Here is a 27,549-nt window from a genome sequence, read left to right on the forward strand (position 1 = left end):
TTCTTGAATTTTTTGAGAAGGTGACCAAAGAGTTGGATGAGGGTAAAGCAGTTGATGTGGTGTATATGGATTTCAGTAAAGTGTTTGGTAAGGTTCCCCATGGTAAGCTATTGCAGAAGATACGAAGGCATGGGATTGAGGGTGATTTAGCGGTTTGGATCAGGAATTGGCTAGCTGTAAGAAGACAGAGGGTGGTGGTTGATGGGAAATGTTCATCCTGGAGTTCAGTTACTAGTGGTGTACCGCAAGGATCTGTTTTGGGGCCACTGCTGTTTGTCATTTTTCTAAATGACCTGGATGAGGGCGTAGAAGGATGGGTTAGTAAATTTGCGGATGACACTAAAGTCGGTGGAGTTGTGGACAGTGTGGAAGGTTGTTGCAGGTTACAGAGGGACATAGATAAGCTGCAGAGCTGGGCTGAGAGGTGGCAAATGGAGTTCAATGCGGAAAAGTGTGAGGTGATTCACTTTGGAAGGAGTAACAGCATTACAGAGTACTGGGCTAATGGTAAGATACTTGATAGTGTGGATGAACAGAGAGATCTCGGTGTCCATGTGCATAGATCCCTGAAAGTTGGCACCCAGGTTGATAGGGTTGTTAAGATGGCGTATGGAGTGTTAGCTTTTATTGGTAGAGGGATTGATTTTCGGAGCCAGGAGGTCATGTTGCAGCTGTACAAAACTCTAGTGCGGCCGCACTTGGAGTATTCTGTACAGTTCTGGTCACCACATTATAGGAAGGAAGTGGAAGCATTGGAAAGGGTGCCGAGGAGATTTACTAGGATGTTGCCTGGTGTGGTGGGAAGGTCTTATGAGGAAAGGCTGAGGGACTTGAGGTTGTTTTCGTTAGAGAGAAGAAGGTTAAGAGGTGACTTAATAGAGGCTTACAAGATGATCAGAGGATTAGATAGGGTGGATAGTGAGAGCCTTTTTCCTCAGATGGTGATGGCTAGCACGAGGGGACATAGCTTTAAATTGAGGGGTGATAGATATAGGACAGATGTCGGAGGTAGGTTCTTCACTCAGAGAGTAGTAAGGGCGTGGAATGCCCTGCCTGCAGCAGTAGTGGACACGCCAACATTAAGGGCATTTAAATGGTCATTGGATAAACAGATGGATGAAACTGGAATAGTGTCGGTTAGATGGGCTTTAGATTGGTTTCACTGGTCGGCGCAACATCGAGGGCCGAAGGGCCTGTACTGCGCAGGAATGTTCTATGTACCACTGGGAACACACTCTTCTACCACTGGGAACACACTCTTCTACCACTGGGAACACACTCTCTCTACCACTGGGAACACACTCTTCTACCACTGGGAACACACTCTTCTACCACTGGGAACACACTCTTCTACCACTGGGAACACACTCTTCTACCACTGGGAACACTCTCTCTACCACTGGGAACACTCTCTCTACCACTGGGAACACTCTCTCTACCACTGGGAACACTCTCTCTACCACTGGGAACACTCTCTCTACCAGTGGGAACACTCTCTCTACCACTGGGAACAATCTCTCTACCACTGGGAACATCCTCTGTATGACTGGGAACGCTCTCTGTATCACTGGGAACACTCTCTGTATCACTGGGAACACGCTCTGTATCACTGGGAACACGCTCTGTATCACTGGGAACACTCTCTGTACCACTGGGAACACTCTCTGTACCACTGGGAACACACTCTCTACCACTGGGAACAATCTCTGTATCACTGGGAACATCCTCTGTATGACTGGGAACACTCTCTGTATCACCGGGAACACGCTCTGTACCACTGGGAACACGCTCTGTACCAATGGGAACACTCTCTGTACCACTGGGAACACTCTCTGTACCACTGGGAACACTCTCTGTACCACTGGGAACACTCTCTGTACCACTGGGAACACTCTCTGTACCACTGGGAACACTCTCTGTACCACTGGGAACACTCTCTGTACCACTGGGAACACTCTCTGTACCACTGGGAACACTCTCTGTACCACTGGGAACACGCTCTGTACCACTGGGAACACGCTCTGTACCACTGGGAACACTCTCTGTACCACTGGGAACACTCTCTGTACCACTGGGAACATCCTCTGTATGACTGTGAACACTCTCTGTATCACTGGGAACACTGTACCACTGGGAACACTCTCTGTATCACTGGGATCTCTATATCACTGGAAACACTCTCTGTACCACTGGGAACGCACTCTGTACCACTGGGAACGCACTCTGTACCACTGGGAACGCACTCTGTACCACTGGGAACGCACTCTGTACCACTGGGAACGCACTCTGTACCACTGGGAACGCACTCTGTACCACTGGGAACGCACTCTGTACCACTGGGAACGCACTCTGTACCACTGGGAATGCACTCTGTACCACTGGGAACGCACTCTGTACCACTGGGAACGCACTCTGTACCACTGGGAACACACTCAGTATCACTGGGCTCTCTGTAACACTGGGAACACACTCAGTATCACTGGGCTCTCTGTAACACTGGGAACACTCTCTGTATCGCTGGCAACAATCTCTATATCATTGGGATCTCTTTATGACTGGGATCTCTGTATCTCTGGGATTTCTGTATCACTGGGAACACTCTCTGTATCACTGGGAACACTCTCTGTACCACTGGGAACATCCTTTGTATGACTGTGAACACTCTCTGTATCACTGGGAACACTCTCTATACCACTGGGAACACTCTCTGTACCACTGGGAACATCCTCTGTATGACTGGGAACACTCTCTGTATCACTGGGAACACTGTACCACTGGGAACACTCTCTGTATCACTGGGATCTCTATATCACTGGAAACACTCTCTGTACCACTGGGAACGCACTCTGTACCACTGGGAACGCACTCTGTACCACTGGGAACGCACTCTGTACCACTGGGAATGCACTCTGTACCACTGGGAACACACTCTGTACCACTGGGAACACACTCAGTATCACTGGGCTCTCTGTAACACTGGGAACACACTCAGTATCACTGGGCTCTCTGTAACACTGGGAACACTCTCTGTATCGCTGGCAACAATCTCTATATCATTGGGATCTCTTTATGACTGGGATCTCTGTATCTCTGGGATTTCTGTATCACTGGGAACACTCTCTGTATCACTGGGAACAAAGAACAATACAGCACAGGAACAGGCCCTTCGGCCCTCCAAGCCCGCGCCGCTCCCCGGTCCAGGATTGAATCCTGAATCCAGGATCCCCGCCCAATTTTCCAGCCTATCTACATACTAATATCCTATCCACCGAGCTGTCCCTCACAGCTACGATGCTTTGTTCATCACAACCTATTGACTCACCCCCACCCCCCCATTCCAGACCATGTGATCTCCAGGGAGAGGCGAAAACCCAGAGTGAAAACCCCAGGGCCAATATGGGGAAAAAAAATCTGGGAAATTCCTCTCCGACCCCCTGAGGCGATCGAAACGAGTCCAGGAGATCACACTGGCCCTGATCGGAAAATGCTTCCCAACCCTATTCATTTCCACGAACACCTTATGAATTCCCTGCCCCCGAGACAGGTTCCCAACTATCCGCAGTCTCGCTCTGTACTGGCACCAGCAAGATGATCATAGAATGAAGCCTTGAAACGAGAAACAAAGAACAATTAGCCCGCGCCGCTCCCTGGTCCAAACTAGACCACTCTTTTGTATCCCTCCATTCCCACTCCGTTCATATGGCTGTCTAGATAAGTCTTAAATGTTCCCAGTGTGTCCGCCTCCACCACCTTGCCCGGCAACCCATTCCAGGCCCCAACGACCCTCTGTGTAAAATATGTCCTTCTGATATCTGTGTTAAACCTCCCCCCCTTCACCTTGAACCTATGACCCCTCGTGAACGTCACCACCGACCCGGGGAAAAGCTTCCCACCGTTCACCCTATCTATGCCTTTCATAATTTTATACACCTCTATTAAGTCTCCCCTCATCCTCCGTCTTTCCAAGGAGAACAACCCCAGTTTCCCCAATCTCTCCTCATAACCAAGCCCCTCCATACCAGGCAACATCCTGGTAAACCTCCTCTGTACTCTCTCCAAAGCCTCCACGTCCTTCTGGTAGTGTGGCGACCAGAACTGGACGCAGTATTCCAAATGCGGCCGAACCAACGTTCTATACATCTGCAACATCAGACCCCAACTTTTATACTCTATGCCCCGTCCTATAAAGGCAGTCTCTGTATCACTGGGAACACTCTCTGTATCACTGGGAACACTCTCTGTATCACTGGGAACACTCGCTGTATCACTGGAAACACTCTCTGTATCACTGGGAACACTCTCTGTATCACTGGGAACACTCGCTGTATCACTGGAAACACTCTTTGTATCACTGGGAACACTCTTTGTATCACTGGGAACACTCTCTCTATCACTGGGAATGTCCTCTGTATCACCGGGAACAACCTCTCTATCACTGGAATCTCTGTACCACTGGAAACACTCTCTGTATCATTGGGATCTCTATATCACTGGGATCTCTGTATTACTGGGATCTCTCTATCACTGGGAACACTCTCTCTCTATCACTGGGAACAACCTCTGTATCACAGGGATCTCTGTATCACTGGGAACACTCTCTTTACCACTGGGAACACTCTCTTTACCACTGGGAACACTCTCTTTACCACTGGGAACACTCTCTTTACCACTGGGAACACTCTCTTTACCACTGGGAACACTCTCTTTACCACCGAGAACACTCTCTGTATCACTGAGAACACTCTCAGTATCACTGGGAACACTTTCTGTATCACTGGGATCTCTATACCACTGGGAACACCCTCTGTATTGCTGGCAACACACTGTATCACTGGGATCTCTATATCACTGGGAACATTCTCTGTACCACTGGGAACACACTCTGTACCACTGGGAACACACTCTGTACCATTGGGAACACTCTCCTCTACCACTGGGAACACTCTCCTCTACCACTGGGAACACTCTCCTCTACCACTGGGACCACTCTCTGTACCACTGGGACCACTCTCTGTACCACTGGGACCACTCTCTGTACCACTGGGACCACTCTCTGTACCACTGGGACCACTCTCTGTACCACTGGGACCACTCTCTGTACCACTGGGACCACACTCTGTACCACTGGGAACACACTCTGTACCACTGGGAACACTCTCCTCTACCACTGGGAACACTCTCCTCTACCACTGGGAACACTCTCCTCTACCACTGGGAACACTCTCCTCTACCACTGGGAACACTCTCCTCTACCACTGGGACCACTCTCTGTACCACTGGGACCACTCTCTGTACCACTGGGACCACTCTCTGTACCACTGGGACCACTCTCTGTACCACTGGGACCACTCTCTGTACCACTGGGAACACTGTACCACTGGGAACACTCCCTGTACCACTGGGAACACTCCCTGTACCACTGGGAACACTCTCTATACCACTGGGAACACTCTCTGTACCACTGGGAACACTGTACCACTGGGAACACTCTGTGTCTCATTGGGAACCTCTCTTTATCACTGGGATCTCTGTATCACTGGAAACACTCTCTGTATCACTGGGGACTCTCTCTGTATCACTGGGGACTCTCTCTGTATCACTGGGGACTCTCTCTGTATCACTGGGGACTCTCTCTGTATCACTGGGGACTCTCTCTGTATCACTGGGGACTCTCTCTGTATCACTGGGGACACTCTCTGTATCACTGGGGACACTCTCTGTATCACTCGGGACACCCTCTGTATCACTGGGATCTCTGTACATTGGGATCTCTGTACCACTGGGAACACTCTCTGTACCACTGGGAACACTCTCTGTACCACTGGGAACACTCTCTGTACCACTGGGAACACTCTCTGTACCACTGGGAACACTCTCTGTACCACTGGGAACACTCTCTGTACCACTGGGAACACTCTCTGTACCACTGGGAACACTGTACCACTGGGAACACTCTGTGTCTCATTGGGAACCTCTCTTTATCACTGGGATCTCTGTATCACTGGAAACACTCTCTGTATCACTGGGGACTCTCTCTGTATCACTGGGGACTCTCTCTGTATCACTGGGGACTCTCTCTGTATCACTGGGGACACTCTCTGTATCACTCGGGACACCCTCTGTATCACTGGGATCTCTGTACATTGGGATCTCTGTACCACTGGGAACACTCTCTGCACCACTGGGAACGCACTCTGTACCACTGGGAACACACTCTGTACCACAGGGAACACACTCAGTATCTCTGGGCTCTCTGTAACACTGGGAACACACTCAGTATCACTGGGCTCTCTGTAACACTGGGAACACTCTCTGTACCACTGGGAACACTCTCTGTACCACTGGGAACACTCTCTGTACCACTGGGAACACTCTCTGTACCACTGGGAACACTCTCTGTACCACTGGGAACACTCTCTGTACCACTGGGAACACTCTCTGTACCACTGGGAACACTCTCTGTACCACTGGGAACACTCTCTGTACCACTGGGAACACTCTCTGTACCACTGGGAACACTCTCTGTACCACTGGGAACACTGTACCACTGGGAACACTCTGTGTCTCATTGGGAACCTCTCTTTATCACTGGGATCTCTGTATCACTGGAAACACTCTCTGTATCACTGGGGACTCTCTCTGTATCACTGGGGACTCTCTCTGTATCACTGGGGACTCTCTCTGTATCACTGGGGACACTCTCTGTATCACTGGGGACTCTCTCTGTATCACTGGGATCTCTGTACCACTGGAAACACTCTCTGTATCACTGGGGACTCTCTCTGTATCACTGGGGACACTCTCTGTATCACTCGGGACACCCCCTGTATCACTGGGATCTCTGTACATTGGGATCTCTGTACCACTGGGAACACTCTCTGTACCACTGGGAACACTCTCTGTACCACTGGGAACACTCTCTGTACCACTGGGAACACTCTCTGTACCACTGGGAACACGCTCTGTACCACTGGGAACACCCTCTCTACCACTGGGAACATGCTCTGTACCACTGGGAACACTCTCTCTACCAGTGGGAACACTCTCTCTACCACTGGGAACAATCTCTGTATCACTGGGAACACTCTCTGTATCACTGGGATCTCTGTACCACTGGAAACACTCTCTGTATCACTGGGGACTCTCTCTGTATCACTGGGGACTCTCTCTGTATCACTGGGGACTCTCTCTGTATCACTGGGGACACTCTCTGTATCACTCGGGACACCCTCTGTATCACTAGGATCTCTGTACATTGGGATCTCTGTACCACTGGGTACACTCTCTGTACCACTGGGAACACTCTCTGTACCACTGGGAACACTCTCTGTACCACTGGGAACACTCTCTGTACCACTGGGAACACTCTCTGTACCACTGGGAACACTCTCTGTACCACTGGGAACACTCTCTGTACCACTGGGAACGCTCTCTGTACCACTGGGAATGCTCTCTGTACCACTGGGAACGCTCTCTGTACCACTGGGAACGCTCTCTGTACCACTGGGAACACTCTCTGTACCACTGGGAACACTCTCTGTACCACTGGGAACACTCTCTGTACCACTGGGAACATCCTCTGTATGACTGTGAACACTCTCTGTACCACTGGGAACACTCTCTACCACTGGGAACATCCTCTGTATGACTGGGAACACTCTCTGTATCACTGGGAACACTGTACCGCTGGGAACACTCTCTGTATCACTGGGATCTCTATATCACTGGAAACACTCTCTGTACCACTGGAAACACACTCTGTACCACTGGGAACGCACTCTGTACTACTGGGAACGCACTCTGTACCACTGGGAACGCACTCTGTACCACTGGGAACACACTCTGTACCACTGGGAACACACTCTGTACCACAGGGAACACACTCAGTATCTCTGGGCTCTCTGTAACACTGGGAACACACTCAGTATCACTGGGCTCTCTGTAACACTGGGAACACTCTCTGTATCGCTGGCAACAATCTCTATATCATTCAGATCTCTTTATGACTGGGATCTCTGTATCTCTGGGAATTCTGTATCACTGGGAACACTCTCTGTGCCACTGGGATCACTCTCTGTACCACTGGGAACACTCTCTTTACCACTGGGAACACTCTCTTTACCACTGGGAACACTCTCTGTACCACTGGGAACACTCTCCGTATCACTGGGGACACTTTCTGTATCACTGGGATCTCTATACCACTGGGAACACCCTCTGTATTGCTGGCAACACACTGTATCACTGGGATCTCTATATCACTGGGAACATTCTCTGTACCACTGGGAACACACTCTGTACCACTGGGAACACTCTCCTCTACCACTGGGAACACTCTCCTCTACCACTGGGAACACTCTCCTCTACCACTGGGACCACTCTCTGTACCACTGGGACCACTCTCTGTACCACTGGGAACACTCTCTGTACCACTGGGAACACTCTCTGTACCACTGGGAACACTCTCTGTACCACTGGGAACACTCTCTGTACCACTGGGAACACTCTCTGTACCACTGGGAACACTGTACCACTGGGAACACTCTGTGTCTCACTGGGAACCTCTCTTTATCACTGGGATCTCTGTATCACTGGGATCTCTGTATCACTGGCGACATCCTCTGCATCACTGGGAACATCCCCTGCATCACTGGGAACATCCTCTGTATCACTGGGAACACTCTCTGTATCACTGGGATCTCTGTACCACTGGAAACACTCTCTGTATCACTGGGGACTCTCTCTGTATCACTGGGGACTCTCTCTGTATCACTGGGGACTCTCTCTGTATCACTGGGGACACTCTCTGTATCACTCGGGACACCCTCTGTGTCACTGGGATCTCTGTACCACTGGGAACACTCTCTGTACCACTGGGAACACTCTCTGTACCACTGGGAACACTCTCCATATCACTGAGATCTCTGAATTACTGGGAACACTGTTTGTATAACTGGGATCTCTTCCTCCTGCTCATGCTGTCAATTTCTTTTCAGGACTTGGAAGTGAAACAGGAGGAGTTTGATTTGGATGATATCTCTCTGCTTTCTGAGTCTGATGAAGAGGATGATCTTGCCCAGTACACGTTTCCAAAATATGCTGCCACTTACTTCCAGCGCTCCTCAACTCACACTCACATTCAGCGAGCTCTCCGCTACCCACTGCTCTTTCATGAAGATGAAGTTGATTCTCTAGTAAGTGAATTCCTCTCATCTGGAGGAGAAATTTGCTCATTGACTTCAGGGTGACTGCATCAATTGAAGACATATCTAATGAAAGAGACATAGTTTCCTCAATCTGTCACAGGTTTGTGCACAGGATTCATGGGACAGTGTTCTTTTAACAAAGAGAGTATTTGAGTTAAGGATATTCTTACACTGAGAGATATCTGGACTGAATGCTTGTAATTTTACATTGACAAAGAATGGTATTCGTAAATCAATACTGACAGAAAAGGGACAGATTTTGGGCCCGATGAGGCGATTCATTGGACAATGTTAAAGTCCAGGTGTTTAGTGACCTGTAGGATAGAATTGAGGTGGAATTCATTTCTAAGATTCTATCTATTAATTGACGTGACAGGGATCTTTGATTCCCAGTGTATGTGTTCTTATTAATGTGCATACTTTGTCCATCTTAGGCTTCCATGGCAGTCTGGAATATTATTCTGAGATTCATGGGAGATCTGCCAGAGCCCAGGACATTTGCTCAGGCCTCTGAGAAGCGCAACAACTCCATTGGCAAGATGTCCAAGGTTCACTTGGCCACTGATCAGGCTGTGGGTGAGGTACAGTTAACTCTCTAAATGCTGATACAATGCTGCCTGCTGTTGTCTGGAATTTGTACATGAGAATTAATCCTTGAACCAGACTATTACCCTCATCCTTATTCTTTTGATTAGTGTCATTTAGTCCAATTCTGCCGCTTATATTGGTTTGAATGTTGACTGATTTAATCTACAATGATATTCCAGTATAGACCTCATTGTTTCCTTAATTCATTCTTTCTTGGGATGTAGATGTCACTGCAAGACCAGCATTTGTTACCCATCCCTAGTTGTCTTTGAACTGAGAACTAGGCTATTTCAGAGGGCAGTTAAGAGAGCATTACTGTGGATCAAGGGCCAGATTTTCCATTATCGTCACATCGGGCCTATAGTATACAAACATGCGGACAAGGAGCAGGTGTGGGCCAGACGGCCCTTCAGAATTGCCGCTCCATTTGATGAGATCATGGCTGATCTGATAGTAAACTCAAATCTACATCCCACCTATCCCAGATAACCTATCACCCCCTTGTTTATCAAGAATCTATCCACCTCTGCCCCTTAAAATATTCAAAGACTTTGCTTCCACCACCTTCTCTATAAGCAACATTTAAAAAGCATTTGGATAAGTACATGGATGGGAAAGGATTAGAGGGATATGGACCAAACGTGGGCAATTAGGACTAGCTGGGAGGGCACTATGGCCGGCATAGACCGGTAGGGCTGAAGGGCCTGTTTCCGTGATGTGTTGTTCTATGACTCTATTACTCAGGAAGAGAGTTGCAAAGTCTCATGACCCTCAGTGAAAAAATTTCATCTCATCTCCGTTTTGAATGGGCAACCCCTTATTTTTAAACAGTGACCCCTCATTCTAGATTCGCCCACAAGAGAAAACATCCTCTCCACATCCACTCTGTCAAGACCCCTCAGGACCTTGTGTGTTCAATAAAGTTACCGGTTACTCTTCTAAACTCCAGTCGATACAAGTCCCACCTAACCAACCTTTCCCCATAAAACAACCCTCTCATTTCTGGTATTAGTCTGGTAAACCTTCTTTAAAATGCTTTGAATACACTTAGATCGTTCTTTAAACAGTACTCCAGATGTGGTCTCACTGGTGCTCTGTATAACAGAAGCATAACCTCTCTACTTTTGTATCCAATTCCCCTTGCAATAAATGATAACATTCTATTAGCTTTTCTAATTACTTGCTTTAACTGTTTTCTAGCCTTTTATGATTCATGCACGAGGGCACCCAGATCCCTCTACACCTCAGAGTTCTACAATCTCTCACCATTTAGATAATATGCTTCTCTTATATTTTTCCTGCCAAAATGGACAATTTCACATTTATACATGATTTCACATTAAACCCCATTTTCCAGATCTTTGTCCACTCACTAACCTACCTATGGCCCACATGGTTCCCTGGTGTTGGATTTGGGGCGGCCAAAGATATCTGGGAAATTCCTATTGTAAGTTCCCAGGTAAGGGTTTACCCAGCAATTGTCCAGAACATCCTCTGGACAAATGTGCTGGGCTGTGTCCCATCCATCAAAGCGATTTAAATCACGAAGTTCAGAGAGTTCTGCCACTTTTACCCTCATAGTTATTCTGAAAGAGTTAGAAGGGAAAAATGCACTTCTAACTTCAAAGTAACTATTTAAAAAACAGATGGAGCCCCACTCAGGACAGCCCCCACACAACCAAGCACCACTCCACCTGCCCAATCTGACACCAGTCACCTTTCCTCCTTCCCGAGTTTCCTTCCACCCCATACCAACTCTGACCCATCCCTCCCATCAAGGTCTCCTCCACCCCCCAATGTCTGAACCCCCACTTACCTTTCAAATGGGCCTATATCTTTTTGTAGCCTCCTGTGTCTTATAGCCAATCTTCTATCTATGGCAATATGTTACCCACTACACCGTGAGATTTATTTTCCACAATAACCTTTGATGTGGCACTTTTTCAAATGCCTTCTGGAAATCTAAATTCAGTACATCCACTTTATCTACATGTTACTTCCTCAAGATACTCCAATAAGTTGATTAAACAAGATTTCCCTTTCCATGTAGACTCTGCCTAAATACCATGAACTCATCCCAGTTCTCTGCTATAGCCTCTTTAATAATAGCTTCTCACATTTTCCCTATGACAGATGTTAAGCTAACTGGCCTATAGTTTCCTATTTTGTGTCTCCCTCACTTTTTAAATAATGGAGTTACATTTGTGTCTTCCAATCTATGGAACCTTCCCCAAATTTAGGAAATTTTGGAAAATTAAAACACTGCATCAACTATCTCACTAGTCACTTCTTTTAAGAACCTAATATGAAGTCCATCAGGACAGGTATTTTTGTTACCCGTAGCTCCAACAATTTACTCAGTACCACTTCTCCAGCAATTGTAATTTTCCTGAGTTCTTCCCTTCCTTCCATTCCAACACACCCACCACAGCAGGAGTGTTTGATGAGCTGAATATTGTCATGTACTCTTTTCCCCAACTGTAGGTAATGTTTACATCGCACTCTCCTACGTCTGACAGTCCACACACCTGCTGATGGATTCCACCTCAATAGGCCTTCAGACTTCACTTACCTCTTTCCAGGAGGGTTTTGCTAGTTCTCAGGGATTGGTGATCAGAAGAAATGATTTGGGAACTGGTCTTGTCATTCAGAGGCAGATGGTTGGTCTGGACAGTTCCCTCCCTTTATGGTTTGAGGGAGCTGCCTGGTGACCACCTGCCAATCTATCCCACACTCTAGGAGAAGTGGTGCAGTGGTTTTGTCACAAGACTAGCAATACCAGAGCAAGACTTGGAGACTCAGGTTCAAATCCTGCCACGACAGATGGTGGAATTTGAATTCAATAAAAATGTAATTTAAGTCTTATAAAAAGACCAATGATGACCATGAAACCATTGTTGATTGTTGTAAAAACCCATCTGGTTCACTAATATCCCTTTGGGGAAGGAAATCTACTGCCCTTATCTGGTCTACTGCCCTTACCTGGCCTACATTTGACTCTAAACCCAGCAATGTGGTTGACTCTCAAATGCCTTTGAAATGGAGGACATTTAAGGAAGGTCAATAAATGGAGGCCCAGCCCGTGATGTTCATGTCCCATAAAAATGAATTTTTAAAAAAAATTGGAGGACGATGCGTGTTAGACCTTAGTGCCTCCCTTTGGGCCAGAGGATATGTAGAGAATGGGAGACTGAAAACTCCTGCACCATCATTAAGGATTGTTACATCCTGGAACCCAGAAGATCAATTGAAAAAAGACCAACAGAGGCAGATTCTCAGGGTGGGATGTTCCCGCCACCATAATATTTTCTAGTCCCATCACACAGCCCCCCACCACCCCCAGCAGGTTCTCCCTTAGCGGGATGGGTGAACCACACAAAATGCCATAAATATCAGAAGGACTGAAAGATCTTGCCAGGGGCCAATGGTGAGCCATCTTCACCGCTGGAAAACACATTGCGGAGTGGAGGCGGGGGCATGTGGGGGTTGGGGGGGTAGAATTCTGCGCTCAATCTTTCGGCCAGCAGCAGTGAATTTTCTTACAAGGGAGGAAAGGAACAAGGAACATCTGGAAGTTTTTCAAGGTTTCAGAAATCATGAGGATTTGAAGAGCAGTAAAGATCCACTCTGGACAGTAACTCGAGCTTCCCTTCATTTCCAGGGTCCAAATCATGGAAGAAACTCCAAGAATTTGAACAAGAAACTCTCCTCAAAGTTAAATGTGAGTGACCTCAAAACCGACATTGTTATTGTGGTAATACATCAGGACATGTGAACAGTGTTAATACATGTCAGTCACATGGACTTACTGCTGGGTGACAGTGACAGCTGGTTGTGTTCCTTATAAGGTTTTTCCCTGCTTGGTAACCCATAGTCACGACTTGTCAGTGTATTTATTTCACTGTTCTGCTCCAGAAACCGGTGGTTTCCCATTATGTGACATATTCTGTCAGCTCTACTGTAAGCTGTTGGGTTTTGAAGGGTTGGATATTTTGGACCTGGGGATGTTTTTGCCAATTGTTGGTGAAGGTCTGTTGAGAGTTGTGTTGCAGTTTATCTCCCTCTACATGCCAATATCTCAGCTTTGATATTAATTTCCACACAGCAGGCAGGGGCCACTGGTTAATCCCTGAAAAAAATACCAGGAAATGCATTCTCAACCTGCCATATAAATAACTGGTGCTGTTTTTGTGGAGATGGTTTTCAAGTCATGCACACGTCCCACATTGGGAAGGGCCATGACTCTTCATTATTGTATTAAAAAAGGCTCCCACAGTGCAACCAGGAGCCTGATTTAAATTGAACTGCTGCCAGTCAGGTTTCACAACACCAGGTTAAAGTCCAACAGGTTTATTTGGTAGCAAAAGCCACGAGCTTTCGGAGCGCTGCTCCTTCATCAGGTGAGTGGGAGTTCTGTTCGCAAACAGGGCATATAAAGACACAAACTCAATTTACAAAATACTGGTTGGAATCTTTACAGGTAATCAAGTCTTAAAGGTACAGACAATGTGAGTGGAGAGAGGGTTAAGCACAGGTTAAAGAGATGTGTATTGTCTCCAGCCAGGATAGTTAGTGAGATTTTGCAAGCCCAGGCAAGTCATGGGGGTTACAGATAGTGTGACATGAACCCAAGATCCTGGTTGAGGCCGTCCTCATGTGTGCGGAACTTGGCTATCAGTCTCTGCTCAGCGACTCCGCATTGACTCTAAATCTCCACATCATGCCAGCCAGGTTTGCCAGGACTGGGGGAAACTGGGAGATGAAAGGGAGATGGAAACTGCCAACTCCAGAATGGATGTACCTTTTATGGCCCTCCTTGGCCTACGTACAGGAGAAGTAACAGGCCTCCCCTAGTCCCGACCCTTAAAGCAAAAACCTTCACCCCGCCCCCCCCACCCCCACCCCCATCTCTGCTGATTCCAGCCTCTCTCTAGCCTGTCTTGCTCCTGATCATTTCTATCCCCCACCTCCACAAACCCCCAGTTTGCAACCTGGCCCCTGAAATCAGCTGATTCTCCCCTTCTCCCCCCCCCCCCCCCCCCCATACCCCCAGCATTCAATTACAGTTCGACATGTAATTGACATCTCGAGTGTCTCCTCATTGTCACGTCTTGATGCTGCTATCTTGCTGGCAATGGGCCAGCCTGTCAGACGGGAAATGCAAGAACAAAAGAATGATCTTGAGGTCCTGCTGTTAGATTTGTCCCCAACTTTGCCAGGTTTCCGTCCCAGATCGTCCCCATAAATAACTGAGCCATTGAGCAACCTTATTCAGCATGTTCGCAGCTCTCTGGAAACCAGAACAGATGTTTCTTTAAAATACCTGACCAAACTTCACCATTTTCGCAGCGGCAAATTGTTCCAGTATTTGGAAATAGCAATCCAGCCTTTTCTTTTATCCTTTCCTGGGATGTGGCTAACCATCCCGGATTGTCCCAACAAATGTAGTGATGAGCTGCCTTAGTCATAGTCATAGAGTTATAGAGTTTCACAGCACAGGAAGAGGCTTTTCAGCCCATCTTGTCTGCACCAGCCATCAAGCCGCTATCTATTCTAATCCCATTTTCCAGCACTTGTCCGTAGCGTTGTGTGGTATGGTGTTTCAAGTGCTAAATGCTTCTTAACTGTTATGAGGGTTCCTGCCACTACCAGCCTTTCAGGCAGCAAGTTTCGGATTTCCACCATCCTCAAATCCCCTCTAAATCTCCTGCCCCTTACCTTAAATCATTGCCCCTGGGAAAAAGCTTCTGACTATCCACTCTGTCCATGCCTCTCATAATCTTGTAGACTTCTATCAGGTCTCCCCGCAACCTCCATCGCTCCAGTGAGAACAAACCAAGTTTCTCCAACCTCTCCTCATAGCTAATGCCCTCCATACCAGGCAACATCCTGGTAAATCTTTTCTGTACCCTCTCCAAAGCCTCCACATCCTTCTCGTAAGGTGTGGCGACCAGAATTGAACACTATATTCCAAGTGCGGCTTAACTAAGGTTCTATAAAGCTGCAACGTGACTTGCCAATCTTTAAACTCAATATCCCGGCCGATGAAGGCAAGCATGCCGTATGCCTTCTTGACTACCTTCTCCACCTGCATTGCCACTTTCAGTGACCTGTGTACCTGTGCACCCAGATCCCTTTGCCTATCAATACTCCTAAGGGTTCTGCCATTTACTGTATATTTCCTATCTGTATTAGACCTTCCAAAATGCATTACCTCACACTTGCCTCTCCAAGTAGAGATTAATTCCATCCCTTAGAATCTTTTCTAATTATTTCCCTACAACTGATGTTCGATTCAATGGCCTGTAATTACCTGGTTTTTCCCTACTTCCTATCTTGAATAGTGAATGGTACCACACTAGCTGTCCTCCAGATCTCTGACAACTCTCCTGTGTAAGAAGTCTAACAACACCAGGTTAAAGTCCAACAGGTTTATTTGGTAGCAAAAGCCACGAGCTTTCGGAACAGGCTGTCCCTTCGTCAGGTGGGTGGGTGTTGGACTTTAACCTGGTGTTGTTAGACTTCTTACTGTGTTTACCCCAGTCCAATGCCGGCATCTCCACATCATAACTCTCCAGTGGCCAGAGGGGATTTGAAAATTAGCATCAGAGCCCCTGCAATCTCCTCTCTTGCCTCACACAGTAGCCTAGGATACATCTCATCTGGGCCTGGGGATTCATCCACTTTAATCTTGAACCGCTGCAGTCCATATGTAGGTGCACCCAAAATCCAGGGATTTTGATCCAGTGACAGTGAAGGAATGGTGAAATATTTCCAGGTCGGGATGGTGAGTGGCTTGGAGGCGAACTTGCAGGTAGTGGTGTTCCCATGCGTCTGCCACGCACCCTCCCAGCAACCCAACTAGTAGTCTGGGACACATATTTTTATTCATTTAAGGGATCTGGGCCTCACTGGCTAGACCAGCATTTATTATCTATCCCTAGTTGCCCTTGAGAAGGTGGGTGGTGAGCTGCCTTCTTGAACAACTGCGTCCATGTGGTATAGGTGCACCCACAGTGCAGTTGGGAAGGGAGTTCCAGGATTTTGACCCAGCGACAGTGAAAGAAAGGCAATATATTTCCAAGTCGCTTCACAACCTGCAATGCTGTAAATCTGATTCCAAAATGCTCTGGTAACATTGGCCTTCTGGTTGATGTCGCAGGTTCTAGAGGATCTATCGCGTGGAGAGGAGACACTTTTGGGTGAAAATTCTATCACAGACAAACCAATGTCAAACCTGGAAAAACTTCATTTCATTATTGGCAATGGCATTGCCAGACCCAACATCAGGTAATTCCTGCCCGGGCTGTAACTAAACGTCTTTTCCTTCCTTCCGTTGATGTAGCAGCATTATGTACAGAACTTGTCAAAAGCGTCCTGGAAGACCGAGTGCATTATCATAAGCTTTCCACAATTGACTTCAAATATTGTTTCCTCAAGGAGATTGGCCTGGCAGGATGAGGGTTCGTCCATTTAAAACAGAGATGAGGTGAAATTATTTCTCTCAGAGGTTCATGTGTTTTGAACTCTCTTCCTGAAAAGGCAGTGGAAGCAGAGTCTTTGAATATTTTTAAGGCAGAGGTGAATTGATTCTTGATAAGCAAGGGGGTGATAGGTTATCGGGGGTAAGTGGGATGCAGATTTGGGGTTACTGTCAGATCAGCCATGATCTTATTAAATGGTGGAGCAGGCTCAAGGGGCTGAATGGCCCACCCCTGCTCCTTGTCCTTGTTTGTATGATCTTTTCCTTTCTGTCAGTTGTTATTTGCTAAGTTATTCATGTGCTGGTAATCCTCATGTGTGCTGCCAATAATCCGGGGAAAATTTCTTTTACTCATTTCTGATGTAAGATGAATGGAGTTTTCTGGATTATTTGTTATACTTTTTAAATATAGTTGTCATGTTGGTTTATTGCTAAGCAGTGTGACCTTTCCAGCACTGGTCAATGCCCTAATGACAACCATCAACATTTGTCCCTCATCTCTCTTCATGCCCATGAATAAATGTCATCCATTGCTCTGGGTTTGTTTGAAGCTACCTGAGCCTCTGTGAAATCTCCACTTTGTTCGTACCAAAGTTGTTCAAGCTATTGAAGTCATTTTGGTATATGGAGAGTGTGTGAGTAAGTACCTTCTCAATGGCTCTAATCGGTGAGGATGCCATGCAGCTTCAGAACCTTGTTAACACCGTTGTGGGGCCTCAGTTTTACTCCATGTTCAAGTTCTGCAACAATTTCTTACTATCTTTAGCATCAGCAGTTCTATAAATGTCCACATTCTTTGTCTCTGAGTATCATAGAATGGTTCCAGCACAGAAGGGGGCCATTTGTTCCGTCATGTCCATGTCTGCTCTCTGTCCAAGCTACTCAGTAACTCCATTCCCCGGCCTTTCCCCCACAGCTCTATGTTTTTGGTCTCCTCAGATAATGATCAAATTCCCTTTTGAATGATTGAATCTGCCTCCACCACATTATCAGGCAGTGCATTCCAGATTCTAACCACATGCCATGTAAAAGAAGTTTTCCCTTATATCACCTTTTGGTTCTTTTGACAATCACCTTCTTTCTGTGTCCCTCTAGTTCTCGATCCTTCTGCCAATGGGAACAGTTTCTCCTGATCGACTCTGTCCGGACACCTCATAATTTTGAACATCTCAAGCAAATCTCCTCTCGACCTTCTCTCAGAACAGACCCAACTCTTCCAGTTCATTGTAACTGAACGTTTTCATCCCCGGAATCATTCTCAGAAATATTTTTTGCACATTAAACACAATACTTCAGCTGAAGCCAAACCAGTGTTTTATAAAGGTTTACATAATTTCCTTGTTTTGGTACTTGATGCCCCTATTTATAAAGCCAAGATCCCAGATGCCTTATTAACCACCTTCTCAAGCAGTCCTCCCACTGTTAATGCTTTGTAGACATACTACCCGGTCCCTCTGCTGTACCAATTTTAAAATTGTATCCTTTAATTTAGATTGTGTCTTCTTGTTCTTCCTTTCATTTATCTTCCTGTATTAAATTTTGCCTGCCACCTTTCACAGGCCCTGAAATTCCTCAGGAGTTCTACAGGTCTTCCCTTTGGAGGACCAGCAGGAGAACACCCAGAATTCCAGGTCCAACATGTCGAACTGTTTTTACAATCGTTACAGTCATTACAGTCAATACAGTGCTCCTCTCACCTTTCTCCCAGAGGAAATTGACTTTTCCACATCCGCCACCATTACACCCGCCACAGGCGGGAGTGGAAAACCCTGCCCATTGTGTTAGCAGTAAACTGAAAGAGCATCGGATATGTCTCTGTCAATAAACCGTTCCTTTCTGACTGTTTCCTTGTTCTTATTACAGGGATGAGATTTACTGTCAGATCTGTAAGCAGTTGAGCCAGTGTTACAACAAGAATGTTTACGCCAGAGGGTGGATTCTAATGTCTCTCTGTGTCGGCTGCTTTCCACCTTCAGAAGGGTTTATAAAGGTTAGTTTCACTGTGTTCCTCTGACTCAGCCAATCTTGTTCCATGTTCACTCTCTGCATTTGGCTTTATGCTTCTTCATTCGAAGGCCAGTTCAGCAGTTACCCCCATCTTCCACATTGTCCACGTGTTCAGTTTGAGAATTTATTCAAGATAGTAATTGAAAATGGAGTTGCTGATTGCTAAGTCATTTTCCTTGCTGTGAAATGTGTTTTGTTTGCTGCTCGTCCCTTTTGTGAATTGGTTTATTGGCCTTTGGTGGTTTTACTTGGACTTGAGTGAATGAGGTTGTTCATGGTGGCAGTATGCCAGGCTGGCATGTGTACCACATTGTAAAGAAAGACAGCTAGCAGCTTGTTGGGCCTCCTTCCAGCTTGGATACCAGTTAATGTTTGAAGCCGCAGGAATTGTGTTTGATCCCAATTGACCCAATTTTCACAATCGCTCTTGTCAGATAAACCAGGAGTGGTGTGAGGCCCAGTTTGAAATGCTGCTGTTTTGAGGTGCCAACCCCAACTGGAAAGGAGGAGTTGGCACTTTCCTGGCTCGTTGCACTGTCCATGTTCATTGTTGGGTTGGTACAACTCCATATGCCAATTGCAAATACCTCAGCCAGATCCTCCCTTCTTTCTGGTAAGTTGATATTGCCAAAGGTCTGTCTGATCTTGTCCCCTTGTCAATTTTCTCCTGGGACTTTCAGATTCCCTAAACCCAGTGTGGGACCTGGGGATTGGCTGGCATATGGGCAAATTGCCAACCACTCATTTTAAATAGTTAAAAAACAGTGTGAGATGAACACCTGAATTCCTGATTTGACCCCTTACTGGGCAAGGAAGATCCAGGGATGATGTACAATTACCTCTAATGTTTTATCTTGTGGTTTGAATCCTTGGACACTGATGGGCAAAACACCAGGATTTTGCTGTAATAAAAAGGATATCACTGCACTGGACAGGGAGATTTGCAAGGATGATAGCAGAAATGCGTAGGTATTACATTATCAGGAAAGGATTAACAGGCTGGGTCCCTTCTTGCTTGAAAATGAAAGCTTAGGGGTGACCTAATTGAGGTCTTTAACATTATAAAAGATTGCTAGTGGATAGAGAGAGAATGTTTCCTTTTGTGGGGAAGAGCAAAGCTGGAGGTCATCAACATAAGATAGTCACAAGAAACCCAATCAGGAACTCAGAAGAAATTTCTTCACCCAAAGAGAAATCTCATTCTGAAACTTTGCCAGTGCAAATCCCGTTTTTGGCTTCTCGCGAGGTTTCGCAGCAATTACAGGAATTGTGCACACAGCCAAATCAAGGCCAGTATTTCTTTTCACATTTTCTGTGAATTTTTCTCCTCACCAGATATAAAAAATATTGAAAACGGGGGGAAAAAAGGTATCATCCAATTGGGTAATGAGTCTTTTTGCTTTCCAATTGGTGTAGGAAGGCAGTGTGTCACAAGGATGGATGTGTTGGCTGTAGAGTGGGGACAATTCAGGTGATGAATCTTCCAGGAATACATTTAATCACAGTTGGCAACCATGTTCTCTGGTACCATTCTGGTAAATCTCCTCGGCACCCTCTCCTAAGGCCTCATTGACATCCTTCCTAAAGTCTAGTGTCCAGAATTGCACAAAGACTCCAGCTGAGATTTGTAAAGATTTACCACAATTTTATGAGTTCTCTCTGCAGTCACAGGGTGAGCACGGCCTTGTACTGGACCTCCCACCTAAACATAGCTGAAATCCTCTGGATTTATATACCCAGTTAAACATTGGTGCTAAATGGCCTCGGCCTTGCCTGTGGAGTGTTAAGTAGGAGAGACCTAAAGAGGAACAGAACTCAATCATTATTGATTTAAAATGGAGAATCTTTTCTGTAACTGACATGATGAATGTTGTATTTCATCTGTGTTTACTTTTGTCAGTATCTGCATAACTTCATTCGCGATGGGCCTTTGGGATATGCTCCGTACTGTGCAGAACGACTTCGACGAACCTTTGCAAATGGAGCTCGGAGACAGCCACCCAGCTACCTGGAGCTGGAGGTATGGATGTCAGGCAACTTCACCTGAGTGTAGAGCAGAGAGCAAGCAACAGGTTTATCAACACCACTTACCCTCCATTTAATTTGTACTGGCTGGGCTAGATTACAGAACAAACTAGATTAGGATGTGTTTGTTTTAAACCTAAGGATCAGGCTTCCTTGCATTCAGAGTTGAGGTACTTTCTGGGAGGGGTGTGGATGTAGAGAGCAGCGCAGCTAATTCCCCCCACCCCTCCTCTCCCAGTGGTCAAATGGTGGGGTTTACAGCAGCAGGGACATGTTAGTTGTTGAGATACAGAAAAGGGGGGGCCAGGCACTGGCAGCCCGACTGACTGGAGAAGCTTGTAGACAAGCAGGTTTTTATTGCTGGTAAACTCTGCAGATGACTGATCACTGTGGGCAGGAGGTCACTGCGGGGCAGGGGGAGGTCACTGCGGGGCAGGGGGAGGTCACTGCGGGGCAGGGGGAGGTCACTGCGGGGCAGGGGGAGGTCACTGCGGGGCTGGGGGGAGGTCACTGTGGGGTTGGGGGGAGGTCACTGTGGGGCTGGAGGAGGTCACTGCGGGGCTGGGGGAGGTCACTGCGGGGCTGGGGGAGGTCACTGCGGGGCTGGGGGAGGTCACTGCGGGGCTGGGGGAGGTCACTGCGGGGCTGGGGGAGGTCACTGCGGGGCTGGGGGAGGTCACTGCGGGGCTGGGGGAGGTCACTGCGGGGCCGGGGGGAGGTCACTGCGGGGCCGGGGGGAGGTCACTGCGGGGCCGGGGGGAGGTCACTGCGGGGCCGGGGGGAGGTCACTGCGGGGCCGGGGGGAGGTCACTGCGGGGCCGGGGGGAGGTCACTGCGGGGCCGGGGGGAGGTCACTGCGGGGCCGGGGGGAGGTCACTGCGGGGCCGGGGGGAGGTCACTGCGGGGCCGGGGGGACGTCACTGCGGGGCCGGGGGGACGTCACTGCGGGGCCGGGGGGAGGTCACTGCGGGGCCGGGGGGAGGTCACTGCGGGGCCGGGGGGAGGTCACTGCGGGGCCGGGGGGAGGTCACTGCGGGGCCGGGGGGAGGTCACTGCGGGGCCGGGGGGAGGTCACTGCGGGGCCGGGGGGAGGTCACTGCGGGGCAGGGGGAGGTCACTGCGGGGCAGGGGGAGGTCACTGCGGGGCAGGGGGAGGTCACTGCGGGGCAGGGGGAGGTCACTGCGGGGCTTGGGGGAGGTCACTGCGGGGCTTGGGGGAGGTCACTGCGGGGCTGGGGGAGGTCACTGAAGGCAGAGTGGTCATTACTGGTGGCGTAGATCACTACAGATGCAAAGACTCTTCTTTTTGCTTTTCTCAAAGGCGACCAAGTCGAAACAGCCAATCAAAGTGACAGTGACACTAATGACTGGATTGAGCTGTTCAGCATCCATCGATTCCGCTACAACAGCCAGTGAGCTGTGCAAATCTCTCGCTGGCAAAATTGGACTGAAGGATACCTTTGGCTTCTCCATTTACATTGCACTGTATGATATAGTAAGTTATTGATCAGTGTATGTGCTGGAATTGATCAGGAGGATTGGGTTGGGAAGGTGACTGGCAGGCTGGGATGGGGCAGTTCAGACTGGGCTGACTGGCTGTCCAGAGTTAGGGCCCAGCATAAGAAAGTACCTGTGAGGCAGTTGAAAAAGGTTGTGAAAGAGAGGGAACCTCTTGGTGCAAGTTTGTGATGATTGTCCTTTAAAGGGCAATAAAGCAGAGTAAGGATCACCTGTCTTGGGTGGCCAATAGGGACTCAGAGTGGGGAATCCCCCTGGGCTGGGGTGATGGGCAGACGATGGACCCAGCCACTTCATAAAGGGGCAAAAATACAGGGTGGATACCTGCCAGATCCAGGCCCCACCTCCACTTTTGGCTTCAGACTTCTGGGCAGAATCTAAAAAGACTTATTCACTTGATGGGCAACACATCTCTCACTAATCACCTACCAACTCTCATAAGTTGCAATCTGTGGGCTGTCTTTCAAATGAGAAATTAAATCATGAGGTGTCGCCTGCTCTCCTAGGCAGAGGTAAAAGATTCCAATGCACTCCCAATGTGGGGAGGTAATTGTGTAGTGCTAATGTCATTGGGCTAATATTCTAGAAGCCAAGGCTAATGGATACATGGATTCTCTATATCCCACAATGGCAGCACAGTAAATTCAATTAATAAATCTGGAATCTAAAGTTAGTCGCAGCAACGGTAACCATGAGAACTATTATTGATTGTTGTAAAAACCCAACTGGTTCACCAATGTCCTTTCGGGAAGGAAATCCGCCATCCTGACCCAGTCTGGCCTAAATGTGACTCCAGACCACAGCAATGTGATTAATTTTTAATTGCCCTCTGAAATGGCCCAGCAAGCCACTCAGTTCAAGGGCAAATGGGGATAGGCAATAAATGCTGATCCAGCCATCGATGCCCACATCCCATGAAAGAATTTTAAAAATTGAAGAAAAGTTGTCTTCACTGTCCTCAGCCAACAGATGGTTCATTGATTAATAGACATTTACAGCACAGAAGGAGGCCATTTGGCCCATCTTGTCCATGCCAGTAAACAAAGATCTGACCACACACATCCCATTTTCCAGCACTTGACCCAAAGCCCTGGAGGTTATGGCAGTGCAAGTGAATATCTAAATACTACTCAAATGTTATGAGAGTTTCTGACTCAACCACCCTTTCAGGCAGTGAATTCCAGACATCCATCATCCTCTGGGTGAAAAAGTTTCTCCTCAACTCCCCACTTAACCTTCTACCTCTTACCTTTAATCTATGCCTCCTGATTATTGAACCCTCTACTAATGGAAAAGCTGCCTTCCCAGTCACCGTATCTATGCCCCTCATAATGTTATACACCTCTATCAGCTCCCCTCTCAGGAAAATGGCCCCAGCTATTTAATCTTTACCCATGGATAATGTTGTTCATTATTTGGGGGAGCTAGTTGTATTCCCCGCATTACAACAACAGCTGCACCACAAAAAGTATTTCATTGGCTGTAAAGTGCTTTAAGATGCCTTGAGGTGATAAAAGATGATGTCAAGATACCAGTGTTGGATTGGGGTGGGAACAGTAAGAAGTCTCACAACACCAGATTAAAGTCCAACAGCTTTATTTGGTATCGCGAGCTTTCGGAGCACTGCTCCTTCATCAGGTGAGTGGTGAGTCAGGTGAGTCATAAACGATGTTGTAGAAATGGAAAGTCTTTCTTAGCCTTTATTTTTGGCCATGGATCCTCGAAGCTTTCATCTATAATTTCTCCTAAGTGCCAATACCTTTTCCTACTTCCTCCCTATATCCTCAGTGTGCTGACATCCAGATTCATTGCATTGTTTCCAGTCCAAAATCATTCCTCCTCAGGACTCTTAAGATCACAATAGGAGCAGGAGTAGGCCATTCAGCCTCTTGAGCCTGCTCCTCCTTTCAACATGGCTGGTCTGACTGTGAGATAACTCCAGTTTCCTGCTGCCCCCATAGCCCTCGACCCTTTGGTCAATCAAAAATCTGTCTAACTCAGTGTTGAATATATTCAATGTTCCAGCCCCCACTGCTTCCTGGGGAAGAGAATTTCAAAGACTAAGGCCTTTCTGAGAGAAGAAATTCCTCCTCCTCTTTTTCTTAAATGGGAATCCCCTTATTTTGAAATTATGCCCTCTAGTTCTAGATTCCCTTATGAGAAGAAAATCCTCTCAGTATCCACCCTATCAAGCCCGCTCAGAACTTTATATGTTTCAATAAGATCCCCTCTCAATCCTCTAAATTCCAATGGATGTAGGCCCAACCTACATCCTTTCCTCATAAGACAACCCCTTCTTCCCAGGAATTAGCTTATGAGCCTTCGCTGAACTGCCTCCAATGCAAATATATTCTTCCTAAAGTAAAGAGACCAAACCTGTATGCAATAATCCAGGTATGGTCTCACCAGTGCCCTGTACAGTTGTAGCTAGACTTCCCTACTTTTATACTCCATCCACCTTACAATAAAGGCTTACATTCCATTTGCCTTCCTAGTGACTTGCTACTCACCTCTTCAATCTTCCTTTCAACCAATGATCTGATGGCTTTTAAAACCCAGGACGTTGCTGGGTATGTCATACTCCTGTCAATCCTGCCTGTCCCTGGCACTATGGGCTTTGGGCAAGAGTCTTAACTGTGATTCTAACCAGCTGGCTCTCACCTGGACCACTGTCTCTTCTTACTGCTAGGTCTCCTCTCTTGGGAGCGGCAGAGATCATGTGTTGGATGCCATCTCCCAGTGTGAGCAGTATGTGAAGGAGCAAGGTGGGCAGGAGCGGCATGCGCCATGGCGCCTGTTTTTCAGAAAGGAGATCTTCACACCTTGGCATGCCTGCAGTGAAGATCCTATCAGCACAGATCTCATCTACCAACAGATTATCCGAGGGATTCGATTTGGGGAATATCAGTGTGAAAAAGTAGGTTATCCAGTGAGCTCGGGTCAATCAAGCATTTATGGTAATTATATGCACCATTATGAGCATCTCATTATCATAGGCATGGTTTTTTTTGCATTTATCTAAGATGTTAATGATGTTATTTGATTATAATCAATTCTTTTAACAATTTTCCTTCTCCTCCCCCAATCCCTCATAGTTTCTCATTCCTGCTGAGATTCAGGACAGGATTTTCCAGTCCTGCCATGTATGGACCTACTGTGGGTCAGCTGATATGTCCATTGCCTTTCAGTGAGAGTGGAAAATCCCAGCCACTGTTGGGCCTTTGGAAGCAGGCCCCTTTGTGGACATTTTTCATTGGTGATCCTGTAGACAGTGAGCATCATAAAGATGGAGGGTATCACAACACAGCCCTTTCCAAAGAGGAAGTTGGACAGTGATCAGGAATGGGAACTGATTGTACATTACTCCTCCCATTTTTGGATAGATTCACCTCAACGTGAATTGGTCCCCAAGCCCCTGGAGGCCTGGTCCCCAAGCCCTGGGAAACATGGTCCCCAAGCCTCATGAGAATCTGACCAGGAACGAGAGAGAGATGGTCAGGGTGGGGCTGCTCTGCGATTACCAGGTTATTTATCAAGTGGGTTAACACTTTTCACTTCATATCCTCCAGGAGGAAGAGTTGGTAGAAATTGCTGCTCAACATTACTACGTGAGATTTGGAGCAGCTGTAGAGACTGAGAAAGGGGTAAAGGTCGTGCATGCCTGTATCTCTGATAAACTCTTAAGATACAAATCCCCAGAGAAATGGTGCCAACAGATCACAGCAAAAGTCAAGGTACGTGAGTCGTTCCAATGTCCAAAAAGATTTAACACCAAGGCTGTAATCAGGATAACTGAGAGGGATTACTTGACAAATGTGTAGTGACTGAAACAATGTGCTGTTGAATTCTCGGTGCTGAATTACTATTGCCATTTTCAATCACAGTTGCAACTCTGTGCTTATACTGTCAGCATTTTTCAGTCACTCCCGGACAAGCTCAACAAAACTGAAATGTCAGCCACTCCTGAGGCCAGATCAAAGGTCACAGCCAATCTCCTGCTGACCCTTTCAGTCGGGCATTAAGAAGATGCAGGCTTAAAGCAAGGGGTTGTGTCTCTAGTTATGTAACAACCCAGATTTTTGGACCTAGCTGTGCTCCAGAAATAATCAAACTGTGGAACACTTCTAATCCCAGTCGTCCGTAAGTGAATGTCTTTATTGGGAGGCAGACCAGAGGAAATCTAATGCAAATTGGGATTTGAGGTACGTGTGCTGGATACAGGTCAGGTCACAGTTTCTTTGCTGTGTCTCTGGCATATGCACTGCCGCTTTTGGATCACGTTAAGGGTCTGTTGTTGGACGTTCAAAAAGGATGGTCTCAAAACAGGATTGTTCTGTAACCATTTAGAAGTGGAAAGCTGGTGCCCAAGGACCATAGAATCTGACAGTGCAGAAGGAGACAATTTGGCCCATTAAATCTGCACCGACTCTCTAACAGACCATCTTACCCAGACCCTAACTCTGTAACCCCATGTATTTACCCCACTAATCCCCCTAATCTACGCACCTTTGGACACTAAGGAGCAATTTAGCATGAACAATCCACCTAACCTGCAGATTTTTGGACTGTGGGAGGAAATGAAGCACCCGGAGGAAACTCACGCAGACATGGGGAAAATGTGCAAACTCCACACAGACAGTCACCCAAGGCCAGAATTGAACCCAGCTCCCTGTGAAGCAGCAATCCTAACCATTGTGCCGCTGTGCCACCCATTTGATATGA

The 27,549-nt window shown here is 47.3% G+C and overlaps 1 protein-coding gene across 1 annotated transcript in view; it reads left to right on the plus strand.

Annotated features, from left to right (window-relative positions):
* Positions 1-27,549, plus strand: part of LOC144491833 (unconventional myosin-VIIa-like) — a 162,924-nt gene that overhangs the window by 65,150 nt on the left and 70,225 nt on the right. Inside the window, exons 23-31 of the mRNA XM_078210126.1 lie at positions 8,997-9,194; positions 9,641-9,787; positions 13,456-13,548; positions 16,957-17,084; positions 19,141-19,267; positions 21,185-21,304; positions 22,631-22,804; positions 25,517-25,744; positions 26,397-26,561. Coding sequence (XP_078066252.1) covers positions 8,997-9,194; positions 9,641-9,787; positions 13,456-13,548; positions 16,957-17,084; positions 19,141-19,267; positions 21,185-21,304; positions 22,631-22,804; positions 25,517-25,744; positions 26,397-26,561 — 1,380 coding nt within the window. The remainder of the gene's footprint in view (positions 1-8,996; positions 9,195-9,640; positions 9,788-13,455; positions 13,549-16,956; positions 17,085-19,140; positions 19,268-21,184; positions 21,305-22,630; positions 22,805-25,516; positions 25,745-26,396; positions 26,562-27,549) is intronic.

This window comes from Mustelus asterias, chromosome 3 (assembly GCF_964213995.1).
Source record: "Mustelus asterias chromosome 3, sMusAst1.hap1.1, whole genome shotgun sequence".
NCBI lineage: Eukaryota > Metazoa > Chordata > Chondrichthyes > Carcharhiniformes > Triakidae > Mustelus > Mustelus asterias.